This window comes from Acanthisitta chloris, unplaced genomic scaffold (genome assembly GCF_000695815.1).
Source record: "Acanthisitta chloris isolate BGI_N310 unplaced genomic scaffold, ASM69581v1 scaffold17416, whole genome shotgun sequence".
Lineage (NCBI taxonomy): Eukaryota > Metazoa > Chordata > Aves > Passeriformes > Acanthisittidae > Acanthisitta > Acanthisitta chloris.
Window position 1 is genome coordinate 9,356 of NW_008679354.1, and position 20,018 is coordinate 29,373.

Here is a 20,018-nt window from a genome sequence, read left to right on the forward strand (position 1 = left end):
CAGCAGCAAACTGGAGTTCATGTCTTCAAGCTAAACATAGGCATATGGGCAATTTGCACCAAAAAGAACTCCTCCTGTGCTCTGAATCACTGATGTGGACATACCTGAGGGCTCATTGATAAAAACACTCTAGAAAAGTTTTTGAGAACTTTTATTTTACCTTTAGAGAGTAATTTCTGGACTATATTGTAAGTGAAGTGTGAAGCCATGTAGTCAGTGGGGAAAAACAAATCAAGTAGTGCCTACAAAGAAGGCACTGAAACTGATAGAGTTGCTCTGTTGATGGGGCAGGGGACAAATGATCATGTACTGGTGTGTTCCCAATAGAGACAAACACAGAGTGCAAAATAAAGCATTTTTCCATTTAGGCACTGCAATTAAAAGGACTCTGCAAATTGCTGGGTTGAGAGTGCCTAAATAGTAAATTATCGTTGTTCAGATGAAAGGATCAACTGCCAAATAGTGGTGGATGCCTTACTTCTGACCGAGTGGTTGTGCCAGTTGGCTTCATCACCTCAGTGTTATTTTAAGGCTGTTTTTTCTGTTAAGTGCAATCTTATTCTAGCCACAAGAGGGAGACAAGACCGTAAGGAATAAACAAATACAGTTTATAGATGTAGGGAAGTGCTTATGCTATAATTCATTGTACATCTGTGCAATTGTATTGTTAAGAAAGTCCAGTGTGTTTAAATGAAAGTGGAAATAAGCACTTGATAAACTGCAGGACAGTGCTTGTAAGGACATAGAGTTGTCCCTAGCTTTGTTGGGGGCTGCAGTGACAGGACAAGGGGCAATGGGTACAAACACAAAGAGGGAAATTTAACTTAGATAATAGGAAAACGTTTTTCCCTGTTCTGGTGGTGAGACACTGTCCCAGGTTGCCCAGGGAGGCTGTGGCTGCCCCAACCCTGGCAGTGTTCACAGCCAGGTTGGATGAGCCTTGAGCAACCTGCTCTGGTGGGAGGTGTCCCTGCCCAGGGCCGGTGTTGGGACTGGATGATCTGTAAGGTCCATTCCAACCCCTAAAATTCTATGATTCTATGATCCCCAGTGCAATTTATAATGCACGAATGTTTTTACTTGCCCCCTTTGTATTGGCTAATTCTGCTTACTGTTTCAGGAACATGTTTTGATTCGCAAGTCAGAAAAGGATCTTTATTCTGTTAAATTTTTAATTATACTTCTCTAATTGAATATAATTTGCTTCTTTTATTTTTGAATTATTTAAATTCTACAAATCAGCCTAGGGTGACGTGTTGAACAGCAAGGTGCAGTATTTATCATCTAGGAGATAAAGATATAAATAGAATTGTCATGAAAATTGGGTTATTTTTGGCATTAAGTGTATCACTGTTTACATTTTAAGTCTATGCAAGATTCTTGCTATCATGTACTATCATTTTTATTTGAAGTTGTGTTTTATGGGTGGGAATTTGTCCTTTGTGTCCTTTGTGTCCCGTGCACATTTTTTTATGCTTGCTAGCATTCTGTTCCCTTCTCTTGTAGAGGACTTGAGAGTTTTGAAAGCTCATCTGAGTACTGTTGGCATTACTGACCCACTGGTCTGCATGGTTTGGTTTCATCAATATGTTTTGTATCCCTGTTGACCAAAGCAGTAGGAAGGAGATCTGGAATAGGAATAGGAGCTGGAATAGATGATCCTCAAGGGTCCCTTCCAACTCTGATTATTCTGTGATTCTGTAGTGGATTCTGGAGGTGAGAGGACTGAGAGAGCATGTTCACAGAGCTTGCATTTGATTGTATTCCAAGAATTAGGGTGCTTAGGGACATGGCTTAGTGGTAGATTTGGCAGTGTTAGGTTTACAGCTGGATTCAGATCTTAAAGGTCCTTTCTGACCTAAATGATTCTATGATCATACATGAATAACTTCTTGCACAGTCCTGTTAAATTCTGCTAAGTCACAGGAAGGAACTGGGATAAGATTCCTCACTGACTATCAAATGTAGACATGGTTAGCAGTGCCTGTAAAGATACAACCCTGGCCCATGGCTAGAGGGAAGTCCCTATTAGGATTGTCAGTGTTACTTCTGTTTGGTCTTGTGGGCACAGTCATCCTGGAAAGACTGCAGAAAATTAGCTCATCTAATCAGAGCTAGAGATAGCTGTGTGCTTCCTGTTTAATTAAGCATCGTGAGATCAAATCAAAATTGTTTAAAGTTGTTTTCATCAGATAATCATTTTTATTAGGGCTTAGATATAAATAATCCGATGAAACTGCTGTCATTAAAATCACATGCCATGTTGTATTTATGGACATTGCTGCCTGATATGATTAATAATGCAAGTTTTGCAAAGCAGTTGATACTATTTCTGCTTTCGTGGCACGTTGAAAATTCTGACTTTGCTGCAGAGGGATTTACCAGTGACACGTCCATTGTTCAGAATCCTCACACAAATATGTGCAAGGTTGTAGGGATTGCTGCTCTGACCTCTTTATTAAACAAAGATTATAGACATGTTCTGTGTCTGTCTCATAGTTTAGTTTACTTTCATTTCCAAATTAGACAAGTAAATGAAGGCTCTGTTGACATATAAGAAGTCAGATGGTGAGAAATCAGATGTGAGTGGAAGATTAGGTGTTCTTTGTGATATATGGTAGAAATGTCCTTATTTCAGGAAAATAAAATGAAAGTAACTTTCTTCACTGTTAGGATGGTCAGGCACTGGAATAGATTGCCCAGGGAGGTGCTGGAGTCACCATCCCTGGAAGTGTTTAAGAGGCATCTGGATCTGGCACTGGAGGATCTGGTTTAGGGTTTGGTGGTTCCAGCAGTGACAGGTTAATGGTTGGACTCAATGATCTTAGAGGTCTCCTCCAACCTTGGTGATTCTGTGGTCTATGAACACATACACACCCCCTCCCACCTCTTCCAGTGGTAGAATCATAGAGTTTAAGGGTTGGAATGGACCTTAGAGATCACCTAGTCCCAACCCCCTGCCCTGGGCAGGGACACCTCCTCACTAGATCAGGTTGTTCAAGAAATGGGATCAATTTTTGTAGTTGTTACATATTAAGTCACCAAAATCTGTATTTAGTAATCTAATGTATGAGCTGGTTAGTGATAAGGTTCTTGCACTGAAAAGAGTGAAAGCAATTATTATCTTTCCTGTACTAAAACTAATTTAGATCAGAATCTGCTCTCTTGTGCCTTGTTTTATTCCCTGCAACACTCATTGCTGTAGATACTCCAGGCTGTAGTAGCTTTTTAGAGTTGTATAAAAACAGATGTCGAGGACAGACCTTTAATTTTCTGAGATGCCTTTTGCAGTCTTGAACCACTTGTTAGTCTTGCACTTTATTACCATCGTAGAAAGGCTGTGTACTTGTCAGAAGAGGTTTCTGGTTTATTGGCCCTCAGAGCACAGCAAGAAAGTCATTCCATGACATTTTAAGAAAAGTAATAGATGGCCTATCAGGTTGCCAGATTTCTAAGTTCAGTGATTGTGAAGTGTCTGTGTGTCACTAAATATGGTCTTTAGCAGGCTCTTTCGAGTACCTTCTTAGCCATACAGCTCTCTCTAGGCATCTGCTGAAAAATACCTGCTGTGCATTGCCACACCACTAATGTACTTTACTGCTAAATTGCACCACCAGGAATGTATTTAAATTCTTCAGCTAATTACCCCAAGTTCCAGGGGTTAACTGTTTTTGAGATCCCAATCCCAGGCACAGCTACAGGTTGAGTGGAGAAGTAGTTGAGACCAGCAGTGAGGAGAAAGACTTGGGAGTGAGAGTGGATGAGAAGCTCAGCATGAGCTGCAGTGTGAGCTCAGCCCAGAAACCAATGGAATCCTGGGCTGCATCCACAGGAGTGTGGGCAGCAGGGCAAGGGAGGGGATTCTGCCCCTCTGCTCTGCTCTGGGAGACCCACCTGGAATACTGCACACAGTTCTGGTGTCCTCAGCATCAGAAGGACATGGAACTGTTGGAGCAAGTCCAGAGAAGGCCATGAAATTGCTAAGAGGACTGGTGCATCTCTCCAGCATCATCATCATCTTCTGTGATGATGAGATTCAAATCTTTTCATCTATATCTTTTTATTACGTTCCAGGTCTCTTCCAGTTGTGTTCCTGTGCTTTTTGAACAGAAAGGTTTTGCTAGAATAGCTTTTTAATCTTGATACATTTGTTGGAAACAATATTATTTTATTAAACTTTCAGATATCCTGTAATTTTATAAACTGACTTCCAAAACACAACCCAAAATGGTGTATACTTTGCCTTCTCATTTGATAATGTCCATGTAGTTCTTGTAACATCATATAACTGTCGTATTCCATCTGCTTATTTTCAGCCAGTAAATCATGGCTATATTTCATATTCAGTCATCCAGAAAAGCAGCATGTTGTATCAAATGTGCACTCTGCTGATATACCACAATAGACTCAATGTAAATAAAAATGTAGTTGTGCTTTCAGAATTGATTTAACATTCTGCCTCCTGTCTTTGAAATCTGTTCAATCTCATGAATAAGGACAGAACAGCTCTTCATACATTATTTGTTCTATGCACAATTTATGTTTTGGAAATTTAATATATTGATTTAGGAAAGTGAAATTACAATGATAGGACTTAAGTATTTCAACATTATAGAGGTTAGTAATTTGTGAAAGAAGGTTGGGTTCTGATTTTGTATTGAAATGTATTTAGCTGTGAAAATGAATTCTGCATCATGGGGTGTCTTCTGAGCTTTTACTGCTCCCTGTGTCCCTTCTTAAGTCCACTCACAAAGGAGAAAAACCAAATGTCCCTTGAATACCTTTTTTACCTGTTTTTCCCCACTGTTTGGTCCCCTCTGTACATGGGGGAGCAGAACCATGTGGTCTTTATGGCAAGTTTCGCTGCTTAAATTACAATTTATTTTCTTTTTCTATGGTTTGAGGCATGAGAACTTGGGCAGTACTAGTGAGACTCTCAGGAACTTCTTTTTAAAAGGCAAGAAAGACTGGGTTATTTTGGATGAATTACAGTAGTTGAGGTACTTCTTGTACTTTGTTACCAGAGTTTACAGAACCACAGAATAATCAGAGTTGGAAGGGACCCTTGAGGATCACCCAGCCCAACTCCTGCCCTGCACAGACATCCCTGACAGTCACACCCTGTGCTGAGAGCATTGGCCAAACACCTCTGGAGCTCTGTCAGCCTTGGGGCACACCATGTCTCATATTCACCCTCTCTCCATGGAATCTGGGGGTTATTTCCTTGTTTTTAGAACTTTACAGCAGGCATTAAAAAATGAGAGGTATGTGACTTCTGAGACAGCTCAGAGCAGTCTGGCAGTAGAGCTTCTTTATTCCCATTTTCCTTGCAGTTAAGTCATCATTTAATGATGAGTTAACAAAAGTTAAAAAACAGTAGATAGGAAAACAGCCTTGTATAATTTAAAACCATCTCTCTTCTGTTGAATACAGAAAGACTCTTGTCATAATGGCAGTCTAGGTTCAAATATGTCCTGATTACAGGGCACTATGCATTAGATAGAATATAAAATGTTCTTTATATGTAAGCAGTTCTTTTTATTATGGCAGCAAGGGCTAATATCTGGGTTTCTGCACTTCTGTTTTCTTTGATCATTACCTTAAAACGTGATTTTGTCTTTTACTGTGCTGTTAATAAAGAAAAAGATCTGGTTTTACTGCAGAGTTTTTACAGAGAGAATGACAGCAATCTTGAGCCAAACTGTGCTGTTTGGGGAGTTCCACTATCTAGTTTGCTCAGTGTTCAAAAAGGTTGGTAAACATCAGCTATCCATGTACAGTTTTGTGTTTTAATGCCTTGCTTTTGTCATTCTTTTATGACTGCATCAAAAAATGTTAAGCATACCTGTTTCTAGAGTAGGCATAAGGAATACTTACCACTCTGAGGAAATACATTCATTGCTTAGTCTTCTTGTAGTTTTATTTTAAGGGTTTTTAAATTTTTTTTCCAATTATCAATTTATCTAGAAAATAAATGAATTTGTTTTCATCTGCATTTGTACTGAGGATTTGCTGATATCTTGAAATATTACAGGATTGGAAACTTAATGTCCTTCTATTCTGTCACTGATTCTTGTCCAAGAGGTTTAACCATATCTCAGTAAAAGGCAAGTTGTTCTTTCTTCCTGCAGTTGTATCACATTTTGATAACTTTGTCACTTTGATTGGTTGAAGGGATATTTTCCAGTCCAGGTCACTGGATCTCTTTGAGTGATGCTGCCGTTTCTGCAAATCTGAGGCTTAGAGTAAAATTGAATCTCTTGGACTTTACTGTATCTTGTTAGAAATTAGATTGGGTCAGTTGCAGATTTCTAGTGAACAGGGATGGCTTGGTGGAGTGTTGTAACCTGGGGGTAACAGCAATTTACCACTCCATCTTATGATCAATGAAAAAGGCCCTGCCTTTGTTTTTTTTTCTCAACTTCCTTTTTACATGCCTTTTGTCTTGTAATGCTGAGCTTGGCTTCAGATGCCATTCTGATCAGTCTCTAGACTGAGAAATAATAGTCTGTAAAGGATTCTTAACACTGGAACACCACCAGGATGCTTGCAGGGGGATGCAGTAATAAGTTCATGAGGTAATTCCATAATATCTAATCAGTCAAGATGAAGAGCTTGCTCAGGTGAACTCTGTGTGCAAGGGACATGGTTATAAAAGGGAAGGTGGTTTAGGTAGTCCAAAAGGTGTCCAAAACCTTTCAGTCTCTGCTTCAAATATTGCATATTTAGGGAGTGCTACATGGTTCCATCAGTTTGTAAAATACAAGCAATTCCATGAGCACATGATGTCCTTCAGTGTGTAAGCACATGGTTGCTCTTTGGAAAGATGCATAGACAGAGAACTTCAGCTGTTGTGGGGAACTTGCTCTTCTAAATTCCCAATTTTTAGCATGACTGCTTAGATAGCTTTGCTTTTCTCCTTCCTTATGAAGAAAATTACAATTTTTTCTTCCTTATGAGGAAAATTGCTATAATGAAGGAGCCTGCTGTGCCAGACTCTTGAGTTAAATGATAACAATTGTACATGGTAACATGTTGGACTGTTTTCTGTGGAGCAGAAGATATTCCAAGTACCTAAGGCGTAAGCTGGAACCAGAGTAGGGGCTTAGTGAAGTAAATCTCTTCCAAAGTCCATTTGGCTGCTCCTTTGGCCTATTGCAGTCTGGTCTGCTGAATGTCTCTGTCTTCTTATCCACATCCTTGAAGATGTTGTCATGGTCTAGTGAGAATAAACCCCCTGTCAGTTGCAGCCTAAAGCTTGTGTTCCTGTCCTGCAGTTATTGCTGGCTGGTCATACAACCAGAGTCTAATTGGATACGTTTTGGGATTCTTCACAAAGTGCCAACATGTCTCCATGCTGATACCAATTTTCTTTCCCTTTTTTTTCCCTATATGTTCTAGGTTTTTATTGTACATGCTGATCTAGGTTGCAGTATATGCTACAGTACAGTAGATCATGAGCTACAAGAGTCTGTAAATACCTGTTCACTGTGCTCACATAAAGCTACAGAGCATCATATGAGAACATTCTTGTTTAAGCTATTGATAGAGCTTGAATCAACAATAGGAAGTTAGTTTTTGGACTTTGCAGGGGTCCATGGCCAGTCTTCATCCATCTTCCCTGGAAACTTGTAATACATGTGCTGTGGTATACATGTAAGTATGGATTTCTCCCAAATTTGATACAGGCTAATTGAATTTCTTTTCTCCTTGGCATACATGTTCTTTACACTTGGTTTATAAGCTGCCATTATGGCCAATAGAGATCTAGCCTATATGGTCAATAGTGTCTAGAGAATGATTTATGTAATGAGCCTCTTTGTGCCTACGTTAGGGCAAATGGAATTGCTCCCCAGACTCCTTTGATTGCATTGACCTCCATTGACAAGAAGGGGAGATGTCTAGATTTCAATGTCCGGAGCTGAATCTTCTTCCTGTAGATGCAGTTAGTTACTATTCTACTTCTGTTTAACTTTCTTAGTCGTTTTTTATTGTACCACATGCCAAATTTCTGCCTGCTTTGCAGTCTGTTAACACTCTTACATCTCTCTCAGTGATAACACTTTGTGTTCTCCTTTGCCATTGAATGTTTGGGGAACTCTTACTCTCTGCCTGCCACTTGTGATAAAATGAATAGCCTGTTTCATTTCCTGCTTACCTTCTGCTGAAAGATACACTTTCAAGTTACATCAGTTAACTTCTTTGGATATTGAAGTGTGAGAAGCACTGATTGAAAACCATCAGCAGAAAAATCTGAAAGGCATTGGTGTACTTGTAGTTGATAGAGTACCACAAGTGTGTTGGGTTTTTTCGTACTGAATGAGATTCCTTGCTTTAGAAATTGTTAATTAGATATACTTTTTTTTCATCTCATGTTATACTATCTATGTGAGTGTGTTGTGGAGTAAATATTTAGTAAAGAATTCAAGATTGTTCTCTGATGTTATTAGAGTTCCTTAAAACTGCAGAGAAAGGTCTGCAGAAATCTGTTGAAAATTAAATATGTTTACAGTAGTCAGGGGAAAAAAGGTAAAACCTATGGGTTGAGATAAGAACAGGTTAATAACTGAAATAAAGTAAAAATCCTCTGCTCTATGCTGATCCTTCTACTTTGTGCTGGTGAAGCCTCACCTTGAATATTGTGTGCAGTTTGGGCACCACAATATAAGAAAGATATTAAGTTCTTGGAGAGTGTCCAAAGGAGGCAATGAAATGGTGAAGGGCCTTGAGGGGAAGCCACATGAGGAGTGACTGAGGTCATTTGGTCTGTTCAGCTGGAGAAGAGGAGACTGAGGACAGAGCTCATCCCTGGATACAACTTCCTCAGGGAAGGAAGTGCAGGGACAGCTCTGACCTCTTCTCTCTGGGCCCAGGGACAGGACCCAGGGAATGGGCTGGAGTTGTGTCAGGGCAGGGTTAGGCTGGAGATTAGCAACTGGTTCTTCTTTCCCCAGAGGTGTTTGGGCCCTGAACAGCTCCCAGGGCAGTGTCACAGCCCCAAGGCTGACAGAGCTCCAGAGGTGTTTGGCCAATGCTCTCAGGCACAGGGTGTGACTGTCAGGGATGTCTGTGCAGGGCCAGGAGTTGGACTAGATGGTCCTCAGGGGTCCCTTCCAACTCTGGTTACTCTCTGATTTAATAATAACCATACAAAAAAAAGAGAGAGGAATATTCCCCCCCAGCCCCAAATAAATCCAAACCACAAGTCATGCACAATACAGTTGCTCACCACCCACTGACCAATGCCCACCCAATGCCTGAGCAGCTCCCAGCCAACTCCCCACAAGTTTATGTACTGAGCATGATGTTCTGTGGTTGGGAACATCCCTTAGCTAACTGTCCCATGTGTGCTTTCTCCCAGCTTCTTGTGCACCTCCTCAATGGCAGAGCATAGGAAACTGAGAAATCCTGGACTCTAATTATAACCCCTCAAAACATCTGTTAGCAACGTTATTCTCATGCTAAATCCAAACCACAGCACTGTGCCAGCTCCTAGAAAGAAAGTTAACTCTATCCCAACTGAAACCAGCACAATAGTTTAGATGCAGAGAGAAATGTTGCAATGGCTTGAAGTAACAAATAAAATCTTTTGTAGGTGCCCAAGAAAAATCCTGTTGCTATAGGAGATGGCTTTAAGATGTGTTGTGCTGATAATCTGATGCAGTGTCTTAAGGCAGAAGTCAGCCTGCTGTGGTTTATTTTATACTTCTCCTGGTTCAAAGTCTTGGTGCATGGAAATGTGTGAAGAAATTGTCTACACAAATTGTATATTTAGCTCAGTTATATTAAGACAAGCTTAGACTACTGTAAATAAAAGCCTACAGTGTCATATCTTTGCTAGTTCATCAGCCACGCAGTTTATGCTCATGTGGGCAGCATAAAAAGTTTGCTGATTTCCTTGTGGTAGATGAAACTGTCTCCAGGGCAAAGTGGTACTTGCCTCATGCTGTTTGGAAATCCTGAAATTGGAGAGGAAGTGTTTTGTACTTGCTGTGAATTGGTCTGTGCTGACTGCCACACAACACAGCAGTTTTCCAGCTCAATTTTAGCTGATGTCTGATCTATACCTTTATGGTAGAAATCATGCTATAGGTTGATAATTTAGGATAAATTGACACTTTTTGTTGTTGGCTAAATAGAGAGGCATTTATTTGTGCTCCTAAATGGCAACTGTGCTTGGGAAAAGATAATCTTGAGGTTATTTTAAGAATGAGCTTATAAAAAGTTGCTTGGTTAAAGATGTGCCAAGTAAGCAGTGTCAACAGTAATGATTTGAGCAACTGCCTAGGAAATGGATGAAAAAGTGAACCAATTATTTCAGAAGATGTACAACTGTGTGCGATAAATTTATGAATTTGAAGCTGGTATCCATACAGGCCCAACAATTTTAGACAGGAAATTGCCCAATGACTGTTTAAAAAAAAAAAAGAGGTGTTAAACCATTACTTTGAATTTTGCAGAGCTGGAACTAATCTGGTGGTCAGCCAAGAAGCTAGACAAAATTAGGGCAGTGATTTTGCTTAGTTGTTAGACTTTAAATAAATAAATCTCCCAGTATGTGAAGGAATAGATGCATAAAAACTTGCATGAGTCTATAAAAGTAATTTGAACTGAAACATGAAGGTTTTGTGGCAGTGTGAACCTGAGCACACAGGGCTTGGAAGACCTGTCAGCAAATTAATTTCCATCCTAATGCACATGCTGAATATAGAATCATAGAATTTAGGGGCTGGAATGGGCCTTACAGATCATCCAGTCCCAACCCCTGCCCTGGGCAGGGACACCTCCCACCAGAGCAGGTTGCTCAAGGCTCATCCAGCCTGGCTGTGAACACTGCCAGGGTTGGGGCAGCCACCATGTGAGAACAAAATTTATGGAGCACCTGGTTCTATTTCCAGGTAGTAATCTGCAAATATGACAAATGAGGGAGGGAGGGCAAGTGTTAGTGATGACATGATGCTCATTCTTCAGTGGCAGGGAAGCCTAGAATCATAGAATCATCAAGGTTGGAGGAGACCTCTAAGATCATCAAGTCCAACCATCAGCCTGTTCCACTGAAAGTGTACTCAGTTGTACCAATTTGATAATTGTGAGGCACACATGACCCACCCTTTCCTGCTGTGTTCAGTAAACACTTTTCCTGGTCTGTTTGATGTACATCCTCATTCTGTATCTAAAGATCTCATATGCATTTATGTGATCAGAACTTACTGGAAATAGCCTTTCCTTAAGTTCCTATCTGGAACATGGTAATCTGGTTTTGGCCTATACCAGTTGCTAATTTATAGCTTTTAGATATCTATCGATCTATCGATCTATCTAGCTATCTATCTATCTAATCTATCTAATCTATCTGTCTAATCTGTCTAATCTATCTATCTATCTCTTTTAGAAATGTATCTTTTGAAAGAGGGGAAATTTAGGCTAGAGTAAGGGTATTAGGAAAGAATAAGGCTGCTCCCTGAGCTCACTCCCCAGGGCACAGAGAGGGCTGTTCTGCAGGATGTGTTTTCTGAAATGAGATGCCACAATTCATGGTTTCTCCCAGCTGAGGATGACCACGCAGCCTGTCAGATATTTGCCCTACTCAAATCCTGTTTCCTTGATCAATGAGAAGCTGAATCACAGGGATGAGAGAGCTCTTAGTGAAGCTTGTAACTGTGTGTGTGCCAACTTGCACCATGTAGCTGTGTCATTCTCTGCCATCTGCCACTGCAAAAACTCTTGGGAACCAAACAGGATTAAAAGAGAGCAGTGAGAAAATACCCAACCTGTACCAGGGCCATGTGGTGCTATTATGTGGCTGTTGTTTCTATTTACTGCAAGAGCTGCTTCTCAGCATAATGAGTTAGGTAGTAAAAGTAATTTCTGTGGGCATTAAGGCAAGTGATGTGCAAAGCACAGCTCAGGATTTGAGTGTACAGAACTGTTAAAGAGGGGTGTTAATTTTCTGAGAAACTAAGCAATACATCCTGAAACATTCAAGATTTGCTTTTCCCTTGGAAAAAAATAGTTTAGGCTAATTTAATTGCCTGCTCAAATATCTTTTGGTTTTTTAAAGCAAACAAAATGTGCTTTCCTTCATCATTTCAAAAGGAGGGAAGATTCCAGAGCTTCTGGGTGGAAGAATAAGTGGATACAGGCTCACAGATTCCATCTTCAGTTCAACAGGTTCACGCAGAGGCTGGAAATTAAAATACACACACCTTTGTATTTGATGTCTGCTGTTGTTCAGGAGTAAACAGATCATTTGCAGCTCCCACAGGAGCAGCAGCAGGACTTGGCCACCTCCACAGGGGAGGGAGCTGTTTTCCTGGCCCTTGCATGTACCTGCACACACCTGGAGCAGATACTCTTATGTTTTTACTCTTCTTTGTAATGAAGAGTTGGTAAGCCCAGCTCTGTTGCTATCACAATTAGTGTGAATTTACTGTTCTACCAACAAGTTCTTTTCTCTTCTGAACTAAAAGGTTGACTGTGTTTAAGAGGCATCTGGATCTGGCACTGGAGGATCTGGTTTAAGGGTTCCAGCAGTGACAGGTTAATGGTTGGACTTGACTTGATGATCGGACTCATCCAACCTTGATGATTCTATTCTATGAGTATTCCTACATGCTGGAAAACATAATGCTCTTTTCTCTCTTTCTTTTCTTCCCCTTCCCACTTTAAAAAAAATCTTTTAAAGTAGAGTAAAGTCACTTTGTCAAATGCACAGTGAGGATTAATTAGTCAATGTTTGTTCAGAGCTTTGGATGTCTTAAGCCTCGTTTGGGATGAGTGCTGAATATTAGTCTTCTTTATGCTTTGACTTGATTATGTCCAGCATCTTGATAGAGAAATTTCTTTTTCACTGTTTGAATCAGGTGCAATTCAGGATTTTATTCTCAATGCTTGTGTATATTTTTATACACATTTGTTGTGTATTTACATATTATGTTACAGTTTTACAAGTGTGTGTGTATATATATATATTTCCAAAAAGATAAGTGTTTTATCTGAAGAAAAAACACATTTAGGTTTCTATTTCATTTTTGACATATTTTAGCCAGTCAAGGTATTTGATAGGTATGTGAATATTCTGAATTACTATTTGGACATCCACAGGCCAAATATTGGAACAGGTTGCCCAGGGAGGCTGTGGCTGCCCCAACCCTGGTAGTGTTCAAGGCCAGGCTGGATGAGCCTGATCTAGTGAGGAGGTGTCTCTGCCCAGGGCAGGGGTTGGGACTAGATGATCTGTAAGGTCCATTCCAACCCCTAAATTCTATGATTCTATGAGACAGGGAACTACTTTTATCTGTAGAATTGAGAGTATCCTTGCAGTAGTATTGCTACCAGTTTTTTACTCAGTATATTACATTGTTTTCGATTAGTTAAATACCAGAGCCAGAGCAAAAAATTATTTTAAAGTGCTTTTTGAGAAGAAGACTTAAATTCTGATGGGAGTTTTCTCTGTTCAGATGCAGAACTTTACTCAAGGTTAATTCTAAGATTTGGAATTGAGCAAGAGCTGAGTTGTTCTTTTGTGTATTGTCATAGTATTTTGGAGGTAAAGAGAGACTGCGGATGTGTAATTCTAAATATGATGCTTGGTTATTTTATCATACTTGTGTTTTTAAGGACTAGAAATATGGTATTTGAGCAAATGTTCCTTGAAGTCCTATAGCAGCTGGTGCAGCTTAGTAAAATCTGTATTTTAAGTAATCTGATTCTTCTAGAGATTTTATGTCACCTATTGCCAGGTAAAGAAATAACATGACCTCATGTAATTGAGTGTTCTCCACAGGACTTATCTAAAATGATGTATTGATAGCTCCATGCTCAGCTGTCAAGATAAATGTTTGATTATATCTGTATTACTTTAGAAGGTTTCACTTTATTGGAGGAGTTGGTAGTCTATCAGTAGACAAAAGAGAAAATCTCTTTTGTACCCGCGAAGTATACTCCATTTTAGAATCTGATCAATTGAACCTCAGTGCTGAAGCAAAGTATAGGTGAAGCATTATACTTTGGGAGAGTAAGAGTGTGAACCTGACTAAAGAAATCTGTAATCCTGGTGGGTTTTTTCCCTGATTAAGCAATTGATTTATGGACATTTATGAAAGATTTAAAATTACTGTGTTTTCTCCATTGACAAACATTGTGGGGTTCAAAATTTTGAGCTTTTAAGCATCTTCTCTTTAAAGCCATGACAGCATCAGCTGAAAAGACCTTAAATCAATGCAGTTACACACTTCTCTTGTGATGTGTCTGTACAACACATACATGTTCATATGAAGGTGATGTAATGTAAACCAAAAACTAGCAGCAAGCAACTAGATTTTAACTCTTATCAGTTTAGGTATGTTTGGCAAATTCATTTTGTTATTCAGTATTTCTGTTTGCAGGGCAGAGAGTCACTGGCACAATATGTAAGAGTTGTTTTGTTTCCATGTAGTTTGACAAAGGATACGCTTACAGCATTCGCCACAGCTACGGGAAAGAAGGGAGGAGAACTGATTATACCCCCTACAGCTGCATGAAGATTATCATGTCCAATCCACCAGGTCAAGGGGATTATCATGGTGAGTTCCTTAGGAGGAAAAACCCACATTTAAAACCAGCAGAATTCCTTGGCTAGAGAAGTTACCTCTCCCTGTAGTCTCTTAAATGATGTCTTTCATCTCAAGACCATAATGGTCTTGAACTGTTCTCTTTAGATGAGAACTGATAACTTTTGGTTTCATATACATTGTGTCATGCAGTTCAAGGAGACTTTAAATGTACAGATGCTTTAAGAAAATACCACTTGGGGGTGTTCTGAGAGATGAATTCAGTCATACAGGAATTCTGAAGTTTGCTAGGGTACTTTAAAACTTCCTACCTCTCTGTGACTAGACATGTAAAAAACCTGCACTGGCTTCACCACTGTTATACTAGTACTAAGTCATTTATAGAATCATCAAGGTTGGAGGAGACCTCTAGGATCATAGAGTCCAACCATTAACCTGTCACTGCTGGAACCTCTAAACCCTAAACCAGATCCTCCAGTGCCACATCAGACACCTCTGAAACACTTTCAGGGATGGTGACTTCACCACCTCCCTGGGCAACTGTTTCCAGTGCCTGAACACCCCACCCTCACAAATATTTTTCCTAACATCTAATCTGAATCTCATTCAGTTGTGTCTCAAAACTAATTCTGGGATAATAAAATTCCACTCTTAGGTGGTGGAACTTTCTAAGGTATTTATAAAGTGATTGTCTTACAAAGGGCTGTGCTCTAAAGACCAGTTGGCTCTCATTACTTGACTTTCCCAGGTTTTTTTGCACAGCTATTAAATGCACCAACACTGTCATTATTAGTAAGGAAAGAACTTCAGTTGTGTCTCAAAACTAATTCTGGGATAATAAAATTCCACTCTTAGGTGGTGGAACTTTCTAAGGTATTTATAAAGTGATTGTCTTACAAAGGGCTGTGCTCTAAAGACCAGTTGGCTCTCATTACTTGACTTTCCCAGGTTTTTTTGCACAGCTATTAAATGCACCAACACTGTCATTATTAGTAAGGAAAGAACTTAAACTCTTTTCCTGTCAGTGAATGAGAATTGTGGCCTGATTATGGTGGGATATTTTATGTAACTTTGGTGCCTGTGCTACCCTGATAACCATGCAGCAGAGTAATTATTTAAAGAAAAGAAAAAAAAAGTAAGCACTTGTACACATGGGTAATTAACTTTCCTATTAATAAGCTGTTAGACAATTAGGAACAGCTTAGCTGCTCTCTTGAGTGCCTTACTGCACTAACTCCTGAGTAAACAGCCTTGTTTGTGAGCTTGCTGCTTTTTTTTTTTACTGTCAGGGTGCCCATTCCGCCACAGTGATCCTGAGCTGCTGAAGCAAAAGCTGCAGTCATACAAGATCCCTCCCAGTGGAATATCTCAGGTGAGGCATATTTTGCTTGGCACTTTCATTAATAAGGCACTGCTTTTCCATTTGACTTCCTATCCGTGTAGGAATGCTCTCTGCAATTTGTCAGTGCCTAGTGTGAAATATTTCTTCTCATAAAAAGTAGAAACCTGAATCTTGTCGTTCTGGCTGCTCCTACTGCTGTGCTTGTTGATCATTATCCCCATCTTTCATTGTTTAACATTGTGAGTTGGTTTATTGCTGTAGTGGATATAATGCAGAATTTTGTTCTGCTGTGTTTTACTGCACTGTGATTAAAAAAGAGGTTTAAATGAATCTGGCAGTGTTTTGGAGGATATATTTTTATCCTTGCAGTGACTTGGGGATGACTACTGTGGAGTCAGTAGGCATATGTAATTGTTTTCTGTAATATAATTCTTAAAAACCAGACATTCTTCATCATCCATTGCACTAACTTCTCCTAAGCCACAAAAGCAGGTGAAATACCTAGTGAAATTAAGCAGAGATTTTTATCAGCTCTTAAAATGTAACATTGAATTGAAAACCTATCTTATGCAGCAAGGGCAATGTAGGAATTGGAACTTTGAGATGTGTACTGAAGAACCATGTCTCCCATTGCTTGCTCTGGCAGGAGCTTAAGGTAAAAAAAGGTTGCCATAATTTTCATTGGAGGAAGACATAAAGTACAGCAAAACATTGTGATATTAACTGCCTGAAATCTGATGTAGGTCCATAGGGAAAACCTGCTTTAAATTGTTGTCTTCAGTTCATGTGGAGAGTCACCATTGCTTGTCAGGTATCAACAGACTTTTAGGTTCAAGGAGATCTTCGAGATCATAATGTCCAATCAATCTGGATGGATCAGAGCCAACTGACATTGGATTGGCAGAGCCAATTGGCAGAGTCATTCCAATCTATTGAACTAGATAGCATCATAAAATCATAGAATTTAAGGGTTGGCATGGACCTTAGAGATCATCCAGTCCCAACCCCTGCCCTGGGCAGGGACACCTCCTCACTAGATCAGGTTGCTCAAGGCTCATCCCGCCTGGCCTTGAACATCACCAGGGTTGGGGCAGCCACAGCCTCCCTGGGCAACCTGGGACAGCGTCTCACCACCCCTAGAGGAAAAAAACTTTTTCTCACATCCAACCTAAACTTCCCCTCCGTCAGGTTGAACCCATTTCCCCTTGTCCTGTCACTGCAGTTCCTAACACAGAGTCCCTCTCCAGCTCCTTGTAGCTCCTTCAGATATTGAAAAGTTGCTCTGAGGTCTCCACACAACCTTCTCTTCTCCAGGCTGAACAGCCCCAACTCCCTCAGCCTGTCCTCACAGGGAGATGCTCCAGTGCTCTGAGCAACTTGGTGGCCTCCTCTGAACTTGCTCCAACAGTTCCATGTCCTTCTTATGCTGAGGACACCAGAACTGTGTGCAGTATTCCAGGTGGAGTCTCACGAGAGCAGAGTAGAGGGGAAGAATCACCTTTTTTTGACCTGCTAAAAAGAAAGGAATGTGGAAGTTCTGCTTAAAACAGTCTCCCTTGGAAAGGATAATTAAGATAAAAGTTAAAAGAGAATAATTTTGAAGAGTTTATTGTTCACTCATAGTCCTTCTTGACAAATTGTTGAAACAGTCAGCCTGTTTCCTATGAATGTTCTTTCCTTGTTTTTGTCCTGGTTCCTATCAATAAGCATCCATATATCTGGCAGGCACTAGAGATACTTTCCTTTGGCTTTGTGCCTTTTTATATGCATCAAAAATTGATGCTTGTCTGAGATTTTTATCCTGCTAATCATTGGAAAGATTGATGAGGATTTACTGGTTTAACTGCCTTGCTACATGTGTTGGTGGGATTTAGTAAGGTTATTTCTTCAGCAAATTTGCACAGTAAGGCAGTGTCTTTATATTTAATGTAGTTCCTTATTCTGTGTCAGTTGTGTTTTTATTTGTGTGTATGTAGGTTTTTGGTTTTATTTTTTCCTTTGTAAAGGAGAATTGGGATTCACTTGGAGTCTTAAATTGTCTTATCCAAAGTGACTAAGAATAACTGTCTCCATCAGTGTCTTCTTTGCCTGGAAATGGATGTTGTCCAGTCTTTGAGATATTCAGTAGGAGAAGCAGAATAAAATTATTTCATATCTGTCTACAATAGATATATATATTATATACTATAAAGCAGAAAGAATTGATCCTGGTATTTATTCCAAGAACTGAGTTCTTTAACTTGTATTTATTTCACATTTTCCTTAGCCTAGGCTGTTTTTTTATTGTGATAGTAGCTATTTCTGTTTGTTTTAAAAGTGCTTCTTGGAGAAGGAATATGCTTAGCTGAGCATCTAATGTGTGAAGGGGTGAGTGCATAGCATTTCAATTTATGGTATATTTTGGTGGACAGAATTAGGGGCTGTGTCTTCACACTTTCACAGCTTCAATTTATGGTCTATTAAACTACTCATGAAATTTTTTATTTAGAAGGGAAGGAAAAAAAGAAACACACAAAAAGTTAAGGGTTATAAATGCACAGCTCAGGATGAAAAAACAGGAAAACAGAGAAGGAATATGTGAAATAAAAATGTTTCAGCTCATTGTTCTTGAAGCTTATGTTGCAAACTTAGAAGGTACATGAGGCAAATGCTTCATTTTCTTTAAATTTTGCATCTTTTCTCTTTATTTTTTCCTTTTATTCTGAAGCATTTCAGATGCTTCATGCTTTATAGCAGCTCAGGCTTTGACATAGCATTGCAGCAGAGGAGTGTGGGTTATCTATCATATCTAAAACCAGGCATGGCTGTCTTTTATAACAGGTGGCTATAAACTCACACACGATTTATCAGTTAAATGAAAGTGTGTCGCTGAAAAAATAGCCAGAAAAATTCTAATCATAAAACATACATTTTTACAACATTACTTTAAAAGCTGTGGGAAAACAGAGAAGTGAAATACTCAGGTGTATTAACCTGGGCAAAGCTGTAACAACATTTCTCTAGCCTGTAAGCAATTCCTTGAGAGAAAACAGCTTAAACCTGAGAAAAATTGTGCTAGACGTGCATACATTATCAACATGGAGTCTTCAAAATCCAGATAAAATGTAAAGAAAATACTTGAAATCAGCAGAAAGAGCAGATGAGTCTCCTGTCCAAGAGGCAAAGGGCACTTTGGGGAGCCTTGGGGACAGACTTAGTGTTGAGGCAGTCACAGAGTGACCTGAAAAGGAAGAGTGGAACATGCTCAGACAATTGCCAGCAGTTACACCCAATCATATCTTCAGTCACCTTTGAAATACAAAGAACCATAGAATTATTTAGCTTGGAGAAGACCTTTAAGAGCATCGAGTTCAGCTGTTAACTCAGCACTGCCAAATCCACCACTAAACCTTGTCCCCAAGTGCCACATCTACATGTCTTTTAAATCCCTAAGGGAAAGTGAGAAATGAGTCATATGTAACTCCATCTATAGTAGAAAGATTTTCATGTTGAAAATATAAGTTAATTTTGCAATTTTAAAAAAGCAACAAAACAAACAGACTCTGAGTAAGTAAAAATAACAGTGGATAATTACAGAGCCCCAACTCTCCTGCTCTGCAGCATCTTTGCTTTGAGTGCTGAGGATCTATCAAAGCAGGTGGCTGCAAACAGCAGCCAAACATCATCTCAACCTCATTAGTAGTCAGCAGAGCAACATCAGAAAAGTAAGTTGCAGATGGCAGTGAAGGAAAAGTCACATAAGGACTAAAAGAAGGAGTCCTTGAGTATGTGTCTTTACTTGCAAAGTAAAGCAGTGCAGTGTAAAAGGCTTAATATATCTAGAGGCAAAAGATTACTGCTGTGACTTAAGTTTGGAGTGGAGGTTTGTTTCTGGATAGCACTAGTGAAAACCAGCTGCAAACTTGCTTTTGTTATGTACACAAATGTTGTAGAAAAGATAATATTTATTATGAATTATAATTCTGTTATATTTAAATAGAGGATTGTTAGTGAAGAGAAAGACTTGGGAGTGAGAGTGGATGAGAAGCTCATCATGAGCTGCAGTGTGAGCTCAGCCCAGAAACCAATGGAATCCTGGGCTGCATCCACAGGAGTGTGGGCAGCAGGGCAAGGGAGGGGATTCT

At 39.6% G+C, this 20,018-nt stretch overlaps 1 protein-coding gene across 1 annotated transcript in view; it reads left to right on the forward strand.

The window, feature by feature from the left end:
- The window catches only part of PRIM2 (primase, DNA, polypeptide 2 (58kDa)), a gene marked incomplete at its 5' end in the record, with an annotated part of 34,085 nt that overhangs the window by 7,029 nt on the left and 7,038 nt on the right, over nucleotides 1-20,018 (forward strand). The window contains 2 exons of the mRNA XM_009077256.1: nucleotides 14,438-14,564; nucleotides 15,842-15,924. Of these exons, the coding sequence (XP_009075504.1) occupies nucleotides 14,438-14,564; nucleotides 15,842-15,924 (210 nt within the window). The remainder of the gene's footprint in view (nucleotides 1-14,437; nucleotides 14,565-15,841; nucleotides 15,925-20,018) is intronic.